The sequence below is a fragment of the Argopecten irradians genome, chromosome 1 (genome assembly GCF_041381155.1).
Source record: "Argopecten irradians isolate NY chromosome 1, Ai_NY, whole genome shotgun sequence".
In the NCBI taxonomy this organism is placed as follows: Eukaryota; Metazoa; Mollusca; class Bivalvia; order Pectinida; family Pectinidae; genus Argopecten; species Argopecten irradians.
In genome coordinates this window covers 63,951,162-63,969,476 of record NC_091134.1, presented here as the reverse complement: position 1 = coordinate 63,969,476, position 18,315 = coordinate 63,951,162, and the positions used below count along the sequence as shown (strand labels likewise).

The 18,315-nt window shown below is 33.6% G+C and overlaps 2 protein-coding genes across 3 annotated transcripts in view; one reads left to right on the top strand and one right to left on the bottom strand.

Annotated features, from left to right (window-relative positions):
- LOC138304938 (heat shock 70 kDa protein 12A-like) overlaps positions 1-11,143 on the top strand; it is a 28,046-nt gene extending 16,903 nt beyond the window's left edge. Inside the window, exons 3-5 of one of the 2 annotated variants that reach the window (XM_069245365.1) lie at positions 1,434-1,646; positions 2,092-2,173; positions 2,609-11,143. In XM_069245365.1, the coding sequence (XP_069101466.1) occupies positions 1,434-1,646; positions 2,092-2,173; positions 2,609-3,627 (1,314 nt within the window). In that variant the 3' untranslated portion in view covers positions 3,628-11,143. Of the gene's footprint in view, positions 1-1,433; positions 1,647-2,091; positions 2,219-2,608 lie in introns of both variants that reach the window. The other variant, XM_069245356.1, reaches the window with a different exon arrangement.
- LOC138304982 (small ribosomal subunit protein bS6m-like) lies at positions 5,350-18,309 on the bottom strand. Its single transcript, XM_069245402.1, has 3 exons — positions 18,151-18,309; positions 12,837-12,976; positions 5,350-6,049 (listed from the first exon to the last, which is right to left on the bottom strand). The coding sequence occupies exons 1-3, from the start codon at positions 18,193-18,195 to the stop codon at positions 5,797-5,799; spliced, it is 438 nt and encodes a 145-aa protein (XP_069101503.1). The 5' UTR covers positions 18,196-18,309; the 3' UTR covers positions 5,350-5,796.
- Positions 18,310-18,315: the final 6 nt, after the last annotated feature.

The following is an 18,315-nucleotide window of genomic DNA, read 5'->3' as shown; positions in this document are numbered from 1 at the left end:
TTATATCAGTGACTCTAATATTGGCACCAGGCCCCGATTTCTCGATACAAAAAGTACTGATTTAAATAATGAAAAAAATTATCCTTCTGTAATTTATAGGGGAAATGTAAGTCATCTTATCTTATCAATCGGGACTTGGATCTTATACTGAACATCACCACGTGCACGTGTTTCTATATTTGTCAGCAAGCAAAAAGAGAGGCAAATGCCTTCTATAACTTAGGAAATAATGGTGATAAACTAAAGCAGCGAATATTTCTGAAATGTTTTAGTGAATATTATGAATTATTTATGTAGCGTGTTTTTGTCTATATTAGAAGGTCCTTTCTTATTTTATTTTGTTTAGTGTGTTGTATATTTTAACCATTAAGATTTTTCCATTTTGTTAATTTAACAATAAAAGTCTTCCACTATATGTCTCGTCGAAGTTAATGATTTGGTATGCCCACACGTCTAACATTTTTATATGTACATGTACATTGTATTTTCCCTTACTCATACTTCATACTTCCGGTGTAATCCTTCCAATCCGGCTGTATACATTTTCACCCACCACAAACATGGAACTATATATTCTAGCTAATGGAAGAAATGTGATTTTAACATAAAATACTGTTTTTATAAACTCTCATATAAATATTCACCATATTGATGGATACACGACGTATTTAATACCAGATATATTGATGGATATACGACGTATTTAATACCAGATATATTGATGATACATGTATATCATTTCCAGATGATATATTCTCCTACAGGGACCGTTTTCCGAGTAATTTGGCGATACAGTAGTACATAAGGAACATTTCTCATTTGTTAGTCTTATTATTTGGCTTACCGGTATATGGATTTACTTTGAAAATCTGCGAAATTATATTTTGTGAAATTAAACACGTTTTAAACACAATTAGATATTTTAATAATATAGAACACTTTACAATGTATTGGTTAAGTTGGGTTCCCGCGTATTTGCCCTTATTTTTTTTTATTATAACGAACATTTTTCGCTGTATTTTCCTGGGTTATAAAAGTTATTCATGAACTTTGCCTAAATAATAAATTTATCTTGAACCGCGAAATAAATGTTATCCAAATATTTATATCTTTTCTGGAATTATTTCAAACCCATCACTAATACAAAACCTGATTAACAGTTTATTACTTATACTGGAAGTTACGTAATCAATTGAATGGTATTGACGCAAATCATAAAGCTTTTAGAACCGAGGTAAAATAAAATGTGGAACACACATTGGGTGCAGATAATCTGGAAAACACATCTCTACGTTCCACCGTTCTGGAAGCGTTGAGTGTGTTGAATAGTGTTATGTTCGATATGTTTTTGTTTTTATTTTTGTGATTACTGATGCCGCATTGCTTGCCTTTAATGACACGAGCCAAACACCAACTTTCCATGTACCTTTTAGGACCTGAACCAGTGGACAAAGATGAAGGACGTGTCAGGAAAGGAAATGTCTGCTGTGGATGTATTTGCCGCCGGTATCAAGTACCTCAGAGATCATTTCTATAGCATATTAAGTTCAAGGGTCTTAAGAACAAAAGATACCAAATGGGTTCTTACTGTGCCCGCAATCTGGAACGAGGCTGCCAAGCAATTCATGCGACAGGCCGCAGTACAGGTAGATGTTTGGCAATTTTTTTCACTAAATAGTTTCCAAGGAGACTCGTTTTTCCGTTATTTTAATAAACGTAACCCAAATAACAAGGTGTGTGATGCTTTATAACTGCATCACAATCAATTTCTATAGATTTTATAGCATTAGGTAGAATATCATTAATGTCTCTTGGTGTCTTCCAGTAGGTTTATGAGGAATTTCGTGTCAAATATGAAATAAGCAACACAAGTTATTTGATTAAGATAATTGCAATTGTTCATATACGATATTTACTTGTACACATCCTAATTTTAGTCCCTCTAAATGTGACTTGGGATTTGGTGTCAGATGATCCAAACAGTTTTACTATTATCTAGCATACAAGATGGTTATCCATTAAGGATCTAGTTGTTCCTCACTAATACCAATAGAGTTAGGTTTTAAATTCATGTTGTCACTATATCCACAGGCAGGAATAAGTAGTGATTGTCTCACACTGGCTCTTGAACCCGAAGCTGCCGCTTTGTACTGCAAGACCAACGTTCCCCTGGGTCAGTTTCAGTCAGGAAGCACTTTCATGATTGTCGACGCAGGAGGTATATATTTCACGAGAAAACACTTCATTATAGACTTTTTTTTTTTTTTTTTTTTTTTTTTTAAATTTAATCATTCGCAAATGCCTCCAGTTAACATTAGTTCAAAATTGTAACCTTTATTCATAAGACAAATTGAGCCATCATATAGTTTCCACGTGCGAGTCTAAAAGCCGTCATTCCGTCTGAATCATGACTACTTGAAACAGATTTATATTATATACTACCTGCACTAGAGGGTGACTGTGCCTATTGTCACGTTAACTGTGATAGTGTGAAATAAGAAATATCTCTCGACCAATCAGAATGCAGCATTCTCAATTCAGGTATAATAATAAGATATATGACATACCGTTAACAATTTTTTCTGTAATGTCTACACTTATGTCACAGGTGGCACAGTAGATGTAACAGTACACAAGGTCCGTCAAGCTGGCAAGCTACAGGAGGTCATTCCCCCGTCGGGCGGACAATGGGGAGGAGTGAAGGTCGATGACGCATTCCAGGCATTTTTGTTGAAGGTCTTCGGACTTGCTGCTATCAGGGAAATGTCAAAATCCAAAATCCTGCAGTTAGAGAGAGAATTCGAAATCGTGAAACGATCTTTTGGCCGGAAAGCCACAACGTCAGCAACAGATATCAGGATCCCTTACTGTCTTGTTAGACACCTAGATCCGTCAAAAGCATCCAGGCATTCCGTCAGAATCAGAGGCGACAAACTTAATGTACCATTCCATGTGATAGAGGAGTTCTTCAAGGGTCCAGTCAGAAAGATCGTAGCACACGTAATGGAGTTGATGGACAAACCGGAAGTTATCTCGGTCAGTGACATATATTTGGTGGGAGGGTTCTCAGAGAGCCAAGTCCTGCAGTCCGACATGAAACAAACATTCCCTTCTATCCGGGTACATACCCCACGGGAGGCAAACTCGGCCGTCATCAAAGGGGCCGTCAGTTTCGGTCATGACCCAAATATCATCGGATGGAGGAAGTCAACATGTACATACGGTATTTCCACTTGTACTAATTTTGATAATACCTGCCATTCCCGAGAGAAATACACTGTCATCGAGGGAAAAGAATACTGTTCCGATGTCTTCTCGAAGTTAATAACGATTGGTACAACGATTGAGACAGGTCAAGCAACACCTTTTCGTTCTTTCCGACCAATTCATAAAAACCAAACTGGAATGACCGTTGAAGTTGTTTCGTCTCCGTCTGAAAACCCTACATACACCACTGAATCAGGGTGTCGGGTACTCGGCAGAATTAACGTCAGGATGCCCAACCTCACGGGGGATACCGACAGAGAGGTCAAGGTCAGGATGATAATGGGCGGCACGGAGTTGAAGGTCGAGGCTGTAGATGGAAACACAGGAATATCTTACTCAGCAAAATTTGACTGTTTATAACAAAACTACAGACACTAAGCTGAGTTGGTGAACTCAGGATTATAAAAGATCCTCAATATTCTACCCCTAGATTATGACATAGTGAAACTGAAGGAGAACAAAACTGACCAATCACAGGAATGTAAAATAACTGCATTTGAAGGTTACAGAGAACGACGCCCACTTTCAAAATCATACAACGCACCGTTATTTGATTCAAATGATGTAAATCAAAGAAGCAAAATTTCATTGTCTTCCGTTGCTTTCAGTTTTGCTATGACATAGTCCTGGGTAGATTGATAGTAACCCCTTACGTATAGAGGATGATACAATGTTATTTGTAAATCATGTTAACCTAGTTTAACAAGTCGATGCTTCCGAAAGAATGTTCAGTATTTAAAGATTTAATTAGTCTAGGGTTAGAATCACACGCTTCCGCAAAATGTACATTAGTCGCTTTCAAATATAACTAACTGAACGTTAGACGTTTCTGGAAGAATATTCAGGAGTATTTTTACTGGACTTTAGATGTTTCAACTGGACATTGGACTCTTTCGATAGAATATCCATCTGCACAAGTTACGGATTTTTACCGCAGAAGTTCCAAAGTCGATTGTGATATTTTTACCAATCACAAACAATATTACCACTTTGGGCGTCATTATAGACAAACTTTCAACTGGAAATTCTAAATTGTTAAAAGTGATAGGTTTTGAAATAATTACAATTTCCACAGTGTAACATTGGCAGTAATAGGACCTGCTATGACTGAAAAACTGCGTTTGTTTTCTAAGATACAATATCAACGTGTGTATCCAGTTGAAGATGTGTTGATTTGTTTAATTATGATCAGTCTCTTGGAAATTTAAAATAAGTTGTAAAGCCTTCAATACTTGTAATAACTATTTATTTCATATTCGGAATTTCTTAAAGCCATTGGTGGACAGGGTCAAACGTTTGTACCTGTGTATAGTGAGCACCCAAATATGCTGTATTTTCAATTGTAAATATATATATAAAAAAGTGTGCAACATATGGGCAAAAATATGGTAATTTCTCAAAGGATGCATAAATGTTTGACAGGAAAATGTGTCTCTGACAGTTACATGACCTGTAAATCACTACAGCCAGTTTAGAGTAAAGTTAAGTCACAATTTGAAGCATGTCATCAGTCCCAGAGTAAAGTTAAGTCACAATTTGAAGCATGTCATCAGTCCCAAACAAACCAAAATACACATGTACATCTAGAAAAAAACAAATGTTGTTTTTATAATGTTGTTGTTATGTGTAGGGTGGTGGATTAATCAACTCCAACTAGAAGTGCCATCCAGGAGGTCAGCGTTTTGTTTTGTAACAAAGGGGCATAAACCTGAAAAGGTAGAGGTAGTGTGTTTCCTTATAAATTACACACAGGTTTCATTGAAGTCCCTCCAGTAGTTTAGGGGGAGTAGTCGGTCGATCATTGTGTACATGTAGAGATACAGACATAATTAGACGTCTGCTAATTTGATTTCAGTAAATATATACCAAAGAAATACTGTGAACCAACATTTCCACAATAAGTTCATGACTCATTATTTCATGGTAAGTTCTATTGTTTATACTAGCGATTGATTTCCCTCTGAGAACAAAACTTAGCAAATTGCAAATCAAGTTGGTTAACAGTGCCAATGCACATAGATATATCTGAATATAATGGTTACCATATATGAATGTATGTAATTCTATAAACAACATCAAAGATCACGCACATCAATCTTTATTACAAATACAATGCATCATTAATTTCCCTTTTGTTTCAGGCAAGTTTATATACTAACTAATTTTGAAATTTTCAAATTAGGTTGTGATGACCAATTTGGTTAATATTATATTTTTAAAAAGTGACATACCGGTACATAAAAGTTGTGCAGCATGTTTAGGATTTTAAATGCAACCAATATGCTTAATGCAATTAGTCAAAAGATATGCCATTCAATCATTCATTTGAACATTTATTAGCAGCTAATCATTTTTATCACCGATGATAAACAATGTACTATTCATGTTTATTCTGACACATAAGTCAAACTTTTAACTTTGTACTTACTTCAGTACTCAAGAAAGGTCTTTAGAAACTTGATTAATGTGTTAATCATGAAAACTGTCATACATCCTAGCACACTATTTATCGCATGTTTCTTCACATTCTCAACTCTTTTTTGTCCTTTTCAAATCTTTGTACATATTTGCTTTCTTTAGAGCTTTAGTCCTCCATGACAGTCGTTGACCAATATGAGAAACATCCTCACCAAATTGGCACTCTATTCCCCGCGAGCATGGGCGTTCCTCGTCTTCAGCTATTGTGAATATGGTTGGACGAACTACTTCAGTATCCTGGCGTAGTCTGTTTTCTATTGCTTCCTTTGACAAAGCATTGGAATCAAAATTCACAACAAAGTAGCTGAAAGAACATAATCGGAAATACTTCATGTATTCATTGTATCAGTATCCACCAATGTATTATTAGTTGTTTTACATAATTAAGACATACGATTTAATTTATAAAGTTATTGAATAACAGAATAGTGAAAATAATTGATTAATTTCTATGACTGACTTATAACTTAAAATAACATAAATCCATTACTACAATTTTACTGGTGCAAGTGTGAAAAATCTGTGTTTGCTTTGAGGATTACACTGTATCTATAACAAAAGGTTTGATAGATTTGTGTTGCTGAACCGCTTTTCTTGGCAATCCAATAATGAATTACCGTATTCACCCAAATAAGCGCCTACATCCCCATAAGATCACCTCCCCATTTCTAAGGCCTCGATTTCAATTGCCAAGGTATAAATAAAGACCAAAACTGCACAAAACTGTTTAGATTTGCAATAATTTTGTCTTATTACTAATTAAATTAGCAACTTTTAATTTGTTTTCAATTTTACAAATGCCCTGGGTACCGGTGTTTATTGGGTCGAATACCGTAAGTTTTATTATATTTGACATCATTAATCTCAGCCTTTTAGTTAAGTTACTGCAACAACCAATAGAATGGGAATCGGTGTCATTTTCATAATCGATAATTGGAACGTCAAAATCGATGGATTATTGATTATAATCAGTTTTCAAATTCAGGAAATAATTGCTCTATTTATTAGAAATAATTGCTCTATTTATTAGAATAAAACACTATTCCAAGATTTTTGCGATGTACATGTATAACTATGTTTATAACTGGCAAGAGTTCTATGAATATCAATTGAATCATGAGGTAATAGTGTGCTAAGTGCATCATGATGGATACTGTACTGTATGGAAACAATGTATGTAGGGTAATAAAAATGGGCTAATTCTTCAGTTGAATTATGATAATCAAAAGTTCTGTGACAAATCTAAAGATTTAGGACCATTTTCAAAAAAAAATTGATTAATTGGTTTTACAAATTCTTAATCAATGATCAGTTTGAATTTTTTTCCCAATTAGCTAATCTTCAATATTTTTTCGATCATTGGCCTATCACTAGCAACCAATGTGCATCAGCCATTGATATAGTCATGAACTTGTGAGAGCATGATTGCCCATTAAGAATTTAAATACTGTATAGATTAAAGGGAGACGTGTGATATGTTTGTTATATTCAGTCTCTAGCATAAACTGTATGGGTCATTCTACAAAAATTGCTATATTCTTGTCCGCTGTGGACCAGCTAGAGCAATGCAATTTGATCTTAATAACAGCAAATCATAGTCTTCTTCAATGGTAAATCAAGATATATGTGATTTTTGTTGAAATTTTTCATTTTACAGCAACTTTAACACCTATAAATGACCAATTCCTAATGTCTGTATTGATATAACTTTTTAAAGCTTTAAAACAAGTATTTATAAGACAATCTACAAAGAGGTAACACATTAGAATAAAATGCAGTGATGTAGGGATTTTAATAAAATATAAAAGATATAGACAAGAATTTTTCTATATGTTTTTTTTTCTCTGCATTTATATCTATCCGCAATATTGCATTCATTCCTGTTACTGTTCTTTAATTGTCCATAACAGAAAAGTTCCCCTCCCTTAGAACTGTTATATGCTAGTACTGAGTAGTGTATGCACTCCCTCTCTAGAAAATAAGCTTTAGATGTAGATGAAAGTGCTTTGAAAGGAGGATTTTGATTTGATAAAGTCAGATAAGGAAAAAATCACTTTTATATGTCAGTCCTGTTACTATATGGGCATCTCATAAGTATATGTACCTAAACTATGAAATTTACCATTATCATTTTAAGAGTTGGTTATATTTTCAAGATATATAACTTAATTTGATATGACATGTGAAGGTTATATTTCAATGAGTGAAAACGTTAAGATTCAGTCATTCCTATTACTGTCATTCCTGTTACCATTGAAAAGGTAACAGGAATTACACAATGTGGTAACAGGAATGATTATTTCTATAAAATAAATTTTATTGGTCTAGTTTGATATCATCTTGTTCAAATAATATTCTTAAATTAAAATAAGTAAATCATAACCAAATGATAGCAACAAAAATATTTGTACAACTGTATGACTATGAAAATATTCAGAATTGAAACCAGGTAACAGGAATGACATTTGGTAACAGAAATGACAAAGTAGCAACAAAAATAGTTTAACTGATATAAAAAGATGAAAGTTGTATATTATGATTGAACCTTATTCAAGAAATTTCCATTTTATTGAAATTCTAAGAAGAGCAATGTTAAATGTGTGTTTTATTTTGAATATGACCATCAAATTTGAAATAGTAACAGGAATGACATGTGTAGCTGTGTCATTCCTGTTACTTGGTTTATTGTAAATTTCATATTTATGCATAAAGTACACATTTTTTCTACAATACTAGAGACTTAACATTAAGAATTACTTAATAAAATAGATATTTCTATTTTTTTGAAAGGAGATGAGGATACTTTAAGTACAATCTATCATTCCTGTTACTGGATATCATTCCTGTTACCAATATCATTTTTTAAGATAAATGGTTAGTTTCATAACAGAGCTATCACCTTTCTTCATTTATTGCAAAAAGATAACAAAATTGACAATCTATATGCTTTTTATCAACCATTTGACAATTATTTATCAAAAATATCCTAAATGTAACATCCTAATTTTCAATTTAAAATCCATTTCTAACATAAGAATGATAAAAATTGACATTATATCTATTTCAATTGAGCTCTTTTGGTATCCTTTGATAAGTTATTGGTATTCGACCAAATAAAAACATTGAAAACATGAAGGGGCACTTACAATTAACAGGACTAAATTTGGGCTAATCTTTCAGATTAAGCAATTTAAAGTCCCATTATGCTTTCACCAAACTTTGCTAAAATATACAATAACATCCCTTATGAAAGGTTCTTCATTTGGTTTTTTTCCAAAGAAGATAATTACGCAATAATCAATTAGTAAAGAATTCTTAAAATAGAATGGGTTGATTTGCATAGTTAAAAATACCTCGTGTATACGTATACATTGTATGTTCGATACCCGGATAGGTAAACAAAACAAGCGTGGCCAAGAGAGAGGGTAGTTTTGAGCAAACGGTGAGCAATACAATGTTCTATAATTGTTTAAGTATATATGATACATATTAGATTTCACAGATTATAAATGTGTCCTGTCAAAGGTTATATATTGTTTATATAAAGCTTAATACAAAATACGTATTAATCGAAAAATAGTGGATGTAAATAGTGAAATGCATACATGGGGCACCATGTGGGGTATTTTATCGTACAAATATAAACATATGGCCGTGTCAATTTTGGTAATGATCGGTTGATTTTAACTTTCCTCTCGTGTAATTATTTGAGATAAATACAGTATTTATCCGTAAATATATATATATAAATAAATATCATGATACTACTAATCTATTCATAATTTGAGAGTTAGGAGAGCACAGTATATCTAAATACTCAGAACATACATAAAGAGGTGGACTAATAGCTTACTATATACATGTATTATAACTGCTTTCTATTTCTTCTTTGGGTAATTTCTAACGATATTTTTATGTCTATGAAATATGTGATAGTACATGTAGATGAAAGATCACTGGAATTGGCGCTTGTCGAGATACATCAAATTGTATGTTGAGACATGTCTGTATTATATTACTTTGCTCATGATCAACACGGTTACTGCATGTATATATACGTTATTTGTAAATATATGTATACATATCGTATATTACTACATCTATATATATATCTATTCTCAGTATTCATGTACCCAACATATATGTGCTTGCTAGGACCCAGCACTTAATTGACATTTATACCGTTGCTATTATCTCCTTTATTTTTTTTTTATCAATTATACATGTCAACATTTTCTGGTATACATTCCAACTGTGGGGGGGGGGGATATATGCCGATACCTGTCGATATTTCATTTCTGTAAAATTAACTAATTAAATGTTTCTCGATTACGTTCCGTGTGGTTAGAAAAGGATCATCATACATTTCATCAGAGTATGCGTGTATACATTAAAGTATTGATTACCAGGTACATGAGTTTTAATTATCGTATGGGCATTTTTATATATAGGCCTACGATTTTATGTACACAGAACGAATTAAACTAATCAAAGACTCGCATTTATATTAGTACAAACGTCGGTATTAGAGTGAACTAAGGGGATATAAATATTGTCAAACTATTGGAGTTTCATCATTAAAAAGACACAACATATATTATTTTGACTCTTGATGCTACCTGGTGGACTATCATTACCTGGTGGACTATCATTTTCCGTCAGTATGTAATTCTTAGTACCGTAGGTACCGTACTGTATACATGTATGTAGTAAAAAGGAAAAGGGAATTGAAACTGAAATTTCTCTTATTTCACGCGTGTGCATTCCATTTTACGCTGAACGTGAATTATGTTTATTAGCATTTGGCTTTATAGAAAAAGTTCGGTTTATGGAGCAAGTCTAAAAGTTTATGCGCTAAATAAAATATGTAAGAAAAAATAAGTTCGTGATGCCTAGGACTTTACCAGTCTTTTTAAAACGGATATTTTCCCCATTTTCTCTTCTTTTCAATGAAGGACTGATCCAGGTTTTCTTCAGCTTTTTAGGTATACTTTTCCACCAGATCTTCTTCACTTGATGAACTGTGCAGAAATCATTAAAGATGCTCCACCGCCGACAGAGCATAAATAATATTCATCATTTGAACAATAATTGGTGTTTAATCGGGTGTATATATATAAAATTAACACAGAAATAATATAAAATAATTTACTTCGCCTTTGGTGCATGCGCAATCAGTACTTCATTCCATATAGGATATAGTGGCACGGAATTTTTTCGGGATGCAATTAATTATTTTTTATATTTTTAACGTGAAGTAAAATTAGAAGCTCAAACTTTTCAATGGTGGTAATGGTCTAAAGTAAGTAACTTTTGTAACTGAAGAAAATTACTAAATCGTCTGCTCCTATTTTAATAGTGAAAAAAATACCATTTGTCAGCGGTGGAGCATCTTTAACGGACTGTTTTTATACTTTATTTCTTGGTACTATTCAATCAAACCAAACTATTCTACATTGTGTATCCATTCCTTTTCCTGTCCCGTGTATGCAATGAATTATGAGATGATAGGAATCACATAGGCCTACATGTGGTTCATGCACAGGTGTTTGGCTTTATAGGTATTTTTCTCTCTTTATATATTGACACCGTATTACATATACATATTTACATTTCCGTTTTCTCTTTGCTATATAACCTTACCAACTGCGAAATCGTTTACACTTGCGTAAACGCAGTGGTTGCCGCGCAAGAATACACACACCGGAACACTGACTTCCGCAAGTAGTGTGAATGTGCATCCGATTAGGCCTATTGTTTCTGTATGAAACATCTTCAATAGATTGCATGTATGAATGTTATGTAAATCTTAAATTATATGTCAGCAAATAAAAAATTAACAAATATATATTTTGTATATATGTTTCTGCATGCAGTAATTACAAAGTTCATAATAATAATCTTATGCTACAATGTGGATTGCACTCAGTTAGTAATTCATGATCATGATCACTTGTCATGGATATATCCGATATATGCCGATATCGTCGTTGACCCTGTTGTCTCAAACACTGGTCTAAGTTTATGTTTGGTCTTCGATGGAGTAGAACAATTAGGCTTACAGACTTCGTATGTATGTATACATCGCTGTATTATTATAAAAAGAAACAAAGTGTAATATCTATATAGCAGGTAACGACATGGCGTATTTGTGTTTACTTTCATTTGTTTACGAGTTTTGTTGAGCCACCCCTTGGGAGGCCTCATCAGGTAACACAAACGTGTGTTCGGTTTCGATGTACATTTCAATAAAGCTAGATTAGGCCCTATAGGCATCTATAAATCTTTATTACAAAATACATAAGATCAACAAATACCTTTGTAATTATAATTTTGTTAATTGCTTGCTTTCCATTCAAGAACAAAAACTTTTTGAATAGTTTTAGTCTAGTTTTATATAGAAACTACATGTAAATACACACATATACAACATGCATTTGTAGGTCCACGCATGGAATGCGTGGGTTCGTAACGTGCAGTCGATCGAGAGCGAGCAACTTGACTGCTAAATTATCGCCGTTTGAAGGAACAGACCCATGTGTGTTCGCGATCACTGACACATATTTGGCGAGTTGCGTTTGCCATGCATGATGTTGAAGTTTGTTAGGGAAATTCCACTTTTTATGTGCCTACACATGCGTACTAGATTGTTTTGGTTGTGGGGCGGAACTACGGATTTCCCCCTCTCCGAATAGGGGTTTTCTATTGTTTTTCAAAAATATGGAAATGTTGGGCATTTTTTATTAGCGGATATTTTCATAAGGATATATGCTCTACTATTCAGCAAAGTTTGGTACTTTATGGCGATATTTTTTCACCCCAAAACATAATGGGGCTTTAATCCATTTGCAAAAGAAATCAAATAAAGAAACATATACAATTTTTATATAGTTTTAGTATACATCTAATTCAAGGAATGTAAAATTTGATTAATTGGGGGCAATTTGGGGCCTCAAAAAGTGAGAAGGGAGCTGAAGATCAGTAATTGAATTAAGTGATTAATAAAAATTTTAAACAAATTTGATGATTTTTGATAAACAACCCTGATATATTTTCCCTTTGTTATATATGTCAGTTAAGTTGATATTTACCTTCCAGTGATGTTTTTTGTACCATGAACATGGATTTTGTATGGTAACTGTTTCGTTCCTAAGTTTTCTATTTTCCTGACAATGCCTTTTTCATTCCATACATGTTGACAACTTCTTTTTAAAGCACTAGCAAGAGCTGCCTAGAGAAAAAAAAAAGAGAAAACCATATTAATGTGATGATAATAAATTTGGGGAAATATTTATGCATTTTATTTTGAAGTACAACAAAAGCACCCTCGGAAACTAGTGTCTAAACTTCACTACACTCCATTCATATAATAATTTTGGGCTAACCAAAGTAAGACAAATGACATCGAGGGCGTGTATTTATAACTAACTTGGCTTGTTATACCATTGAATGCTCTAATCTTAAGTGCAGGTTACTGGGTGGTAAGTGTTAACTTCTACCAGAATTTTAAAGATTTTACTCTATAATTCCCTTTTGCCCAAGGATGTCTCTTGCCTTTCTATTAATTAAAATCCATTTGCCATTAAGAATTACCTTATATTGCCCAACCAGCCCCTGGGGCCAAGAATCGTGTAGCGCCAAAATTTAAACAAAACTCCATTCCTAATTGCCGGTAAGGATATTTCTGGCCAAATGATAGTTAATCCATACAGGACTCTAATACTACCAAGTAGTAACAATTTAAAGGAAATACAAACTCTAATTACCTTTGTTCCAAGCATGTTTCTGCATGTGGATAAATTTGGTTAAATTCAATTTATAACTATTGATTGTAAATACATGTACAGTATAATAGCAATTTAAGGGATATGTTGACTGACAGACAGATGCATGACAGCTGATACTGCATCATGGCATAATTATAATCTCACTGGCCCTTTGGATCATGAGATAAACATTGTTTATTTCCGCGCGAGTGCAGAATTAGGAATCGAGAAAATCTACAGATCTACCGACAAATCAGCAAAAGAAGAATAATCTGTCAGCTGAGTGGCAGAGACCATATTTAACACTATTTACAACTACTTTTTTAGAGTCTCAACTTGAGATTTTGGAAATGTGAAGAAAAGACAGAGAAACTTTCTCTGTCTTTTCTGCACATTTCCTAAATCTCAAGTTGAGACTCTAAAAGCACCTAGATTATTTATGTAATAGACTTTATATAAATTTAGTCACCTGTCTCCGCTAAGGATTAAACTTGAGACCTCTGGATTACTAGTTAACATTCAACTGATCAAGCTAAAGAGAAGTTTTTTCGAGATTGTATTTAACACTACATGTTTATGTGTATAAAAGTATGTCATAGTATAACTGAAGCCAACACAAGACATGAGTAATTTCAGCTGAATTTGGTCCTTTAAATTAAATAACAATATACAGTTGTTGACTGAGATTAAGGGCAACAGATGATTTGTTGAACCCTAAGACAAACTGTTGCCCGAGGCCGAAGGTCAAGGGCAAGAATTTCTTTGAGGATCCAATTACAAATCATCTGTTGCCCGAAAACCCAGTCGATAACTGTTTTGTTATACTCAATGATTCAAAACAATGCATTGACATAAAGAATTAAAGGTGTGACGTCACTCAGGTCCATTTTAACAGTCTATTTCAACAGTTATTTGGACCGCTTGACAGAACAGTTCATTTATTGGCATTTTTGTCAATATATATAGAGTTTATGTAGAAACTATTTTATCGGGGTATAACAATACGCTTTGGTTGACATTGACTGCATAGCTTTGAAGTCGGGCATCACTCTCTGTGTTATCTTCAAAGAAAGTCTCTGCTGGCCTGTGATTGGTGACGGTCAGATTTTTTTCTCCAGATCTGCCTCTAGTCTTACCCGAAACATATATACATAGAGATTGGCAACTTCGCCATTTTTACGATAGGCAGATGTACCTCTGTATGTCCCTAGGGGCTTTAAGATAAACTCTTAAATAGTTAAATACAGCAGAATAACTTTGATATGCTATAAAAGTTCAGTAATTTTCAGATGGTTTGAGTGCGATTTTGGAAAGAAATCAAAGTGCCAAGGCCACTCATAGATGCTGTGAATGAAGGACTCAAACAAAGGAATAAAGAAATTGGTTTTTCATTTAAATATTGAATTTAGTATACTAATTAAGTGTGCAGTGTTGAATTTTCATCATCTCTTCAAAGACAAAAATATCATAAGTTAACATAGCCGTATCTTCATATCCATTTAACATTTAAGAATATTTATCGGAAAAATATAACATTAGAAATATTACAATTTCCGAATATATTTTGGTTTCCTTTTTAGAAAATAACATGGGTTGCTTTGACGACTTTTGACTAATAAATCATGGCCAGATACTTTTGCCAAATAAAAGGTACATTATTTCGTTACATATAAAACTCAGATTTATTTTAAATTCACAAGAACGCTAGTCGGTAACATCAAAAAAGCTTCATGTAATGCATCAGACTTTAGCAAGTCTTTGTAAGAACTGTTCTGTACTAGATCCAGATCATATGAGATGTTTGTGATGTGTGGTACCACACTGTGTGTGTAGAGTATAATGAGGAGGAAGAGAATTTCATTTGTTATGCATGTTAAATCTGGATAATTTATTAGCAGCTATAAGTGTGTATACGTAAATGCAGATGTCAACATATTATATACTTGCTGAGAAAATAAAACTTAACAACAAACTTTAGCTTCCTACACTAGGAACAATGTGCATCTGTATACCTGTATCTGTAGCCAACAAATTGAATGGCTTAATCTATTTCAGTAAATGAATTTACATGACTGTCTCTGAATCAAATATTGTGTATAAATGTCGCTATTGTTTCAATGTTTTGAATTTCAAATACATGCATTATTTTAATCACTTATCTTAGCAAATATTTGATGATGTATGATTTAGTATTTCCTAATAGAAAAACTTTTGTAAATGTCATGTACATGTAGCTGTGGTTTAAACATGAAGAAATGTGAAAAAATGATAATAACACATTGATCACAAATCACAAAGTTTTTTGTTGCTTATTAATATACCTGGTAAACCTTAATCTTTGTTTGTTTGTTGTTTATTGATATATCAAGCTCTTTTGATTGATTGAATGATGCATCCTTGTTCCGGTTCACTGTTATATAATCGATCCGTGATCAAGCTCAATCCGTGGTCCGCTTTTTTGCCGAAATGCTCGAACATCGGTGAAGACACACCAAAGGAGCATGGGATGGATTTCGCCGGGAGGAACTATAATGTTACCATGGAGTATCAAAGTTATCTGTTGTGAGAAGTTATACAACACTATCTGTTTTTAGATTATATATTTTGATCGAGCTTACTTCGTATGCATCGTAAATTCTACTAAGTTGAAAAATCACGATAACTGGTACAGTCGATGTCGGGAAAAGGTCTGCCAATATTTCGTATGAATCATCTCAAATATAAAAAATGAATGCTATTTCCGAAACTTCTTGGACTACAGATAGTTTATGCGAATTTTAAGTCTTCAAAGGTTGCTACTTTTTTTTAATAAATCCAAAAACGCAACGAAGAAATCACCATAACTGGTCGCGACCCAGTATTGGTTGGTGACATATTATCGGGAAGAACATATTATCGTGATTTTTGCTTTGCCGACTTTTGAATAATAATAAATCATTGCCAGATATTTTTGCCAAATAAAAGGTACATTATACAATAAACATTAAAATCCACCGAAAGTCTGTCGCGGAGGAAGACATCGAAGAATGCGTTGTTCGTGATTTTTGGGAATACTTATATGGCGGAGTAATACAAAAATCATAGAGTCCCAACTGAACACTTAAAACATACCATCTATGATGCATATGTATGTACAAATTCAATGTTTGTGTTTTTGAATACTGATGTTCGATTTATTCCTACAATCAAGTAATATGTAAAATGAACTAAACAACATTAAATTTTCATCGCGGAGTGGTTTTATTGCTTAAGGCCCGTTCACACAGTAGATCAAGGATGATAAACCTTGTTGCATAAAGCAAATAGCATTGTGTGAACTAGCTTATTCCTCTGTAGCATAATCCTTCTGCCAGGAAGATAAACCTCATTTTAGAATAGAGCATGCTCTATCCTGTAAACCAAGACGTACACACTTTGGCCAGACTGACCAATCAGTGACCAGCTCACAGCTGGCAGGGATAGGGATGGGGCACAGCATCATAAAAACTGATACACATATTAGAAAATTTACAAAGAAAATGGATGCCAGGAGTACAAAAACGGCATTTTCTGGACACAGGAACCTAATTATTCATTACTTATCAAATAAGAATTATATATATGATGGCAGATCAATTGTACTAGAGAGAATAACAAAGTTTTATTAATTACTGTAGGAATATTACAAGAGTAAATGGTCAATATTTTATATCAACACCTTTTAATAAAGTGAACCTGCACAAGTAAAACTCATTCGTACAGTATATCAATATCATCTTTCTGCTTCCATGTTGTCCATCTTGACTGCAATGGTCAGAATGTTGTGTTAACATTAAGTTACGGGAACTCCAGCAGGGGGTATATACAGCTTGAGGTTTACAGTGTGCACATAGAAGGTTTATGCATTACACGTTTTATAAAACTGATTGTATGTGTCTTGTTTTACTGTGTGAACGGGCCTTTAGATGTGCACAGGCTCTCCGAGCGTACCTAAGAATGCTGTTTCACAGCATCATGCAAATATAACATTTTAACTGATATATTAATAAAACAAAATGCACTTCCGGTTTTGAATGCCTGATTTTCGAAAAACCAGGTAAAATTGCTAATTTTCATGCTTTCAAAAATCATATTAAATAACATCAATTGGGAAAACTGATCACATCAAACCATGATATAATGTTTAAACTTTGTGTTGATGCAAAAATATCATGTTTAAAAGAATACACTTAAAAGTAGTTAGCCAAGGGAAAATACCTATAAACTGGAAGTCCCTCTGCCTGTCAACATAGACAAAGACTGAGTTTCCAATCTCTATGTATGAATGTTTCTGATCTTACTATGAGATAGTCCAGGGGTCACCAGGGGTGGATAACCCCTGGAATATTGAGGACCACGCTGACTAGTGACTGTCATCTGCAACCTTTTACACTTGTTTCTCACCTTTTTATGCTCTGCATAAATTCCTTAAACTTCAATAAATCCCTGGAAAACTGAATGACGACGGAAAGGGACAATGACATATGAAAAACATATTTAACACTTACAGTGAGACATGTACTTAAAGACTAGGCCTATTCGTCCCAAATTGAACTAAAGCTTAAAATATGTCGAGTTTGTAAATACTGGCTATTTTTCTTCTATTATTGTGCATACTCACCCTTGGCAGATCCTTCAAAATCAAGGCTAATTCGTAACGGGGCATATCTGTGTCTTAAAATGTTTCAAAAATCCTCAAGTCCTACCCATGATATGATTTGTATTGTAACTTTCAGCTCGACCGACCGTCCTTCACATGTGTACAAGCAAGTTGATCGGTATCAGT

Coding starts and splice junctions, on each gene's coding strand:
- LOC138304982 (XM_069245402.1), bottom strand. CDS start 18,195: ATGCCCCGTTACGAATTAGCCTTGATTTTGAAGGATCTGCCAAGG. Junction 12,977..18,150: donor TTTTGAAGGATCTGCCAAGG/GTGAGTATGCAC, acceptor TTTTTTCTCTAG/GCAGCTCTTGCTAGTGCTTT. Junction 6,050..12,836: donor ACAAAAAACATCACTGGAAG/GTAAATATCAAC, acceptor ATGTTCTTTCAG/CTACTTTGTTGTGAATTTTG.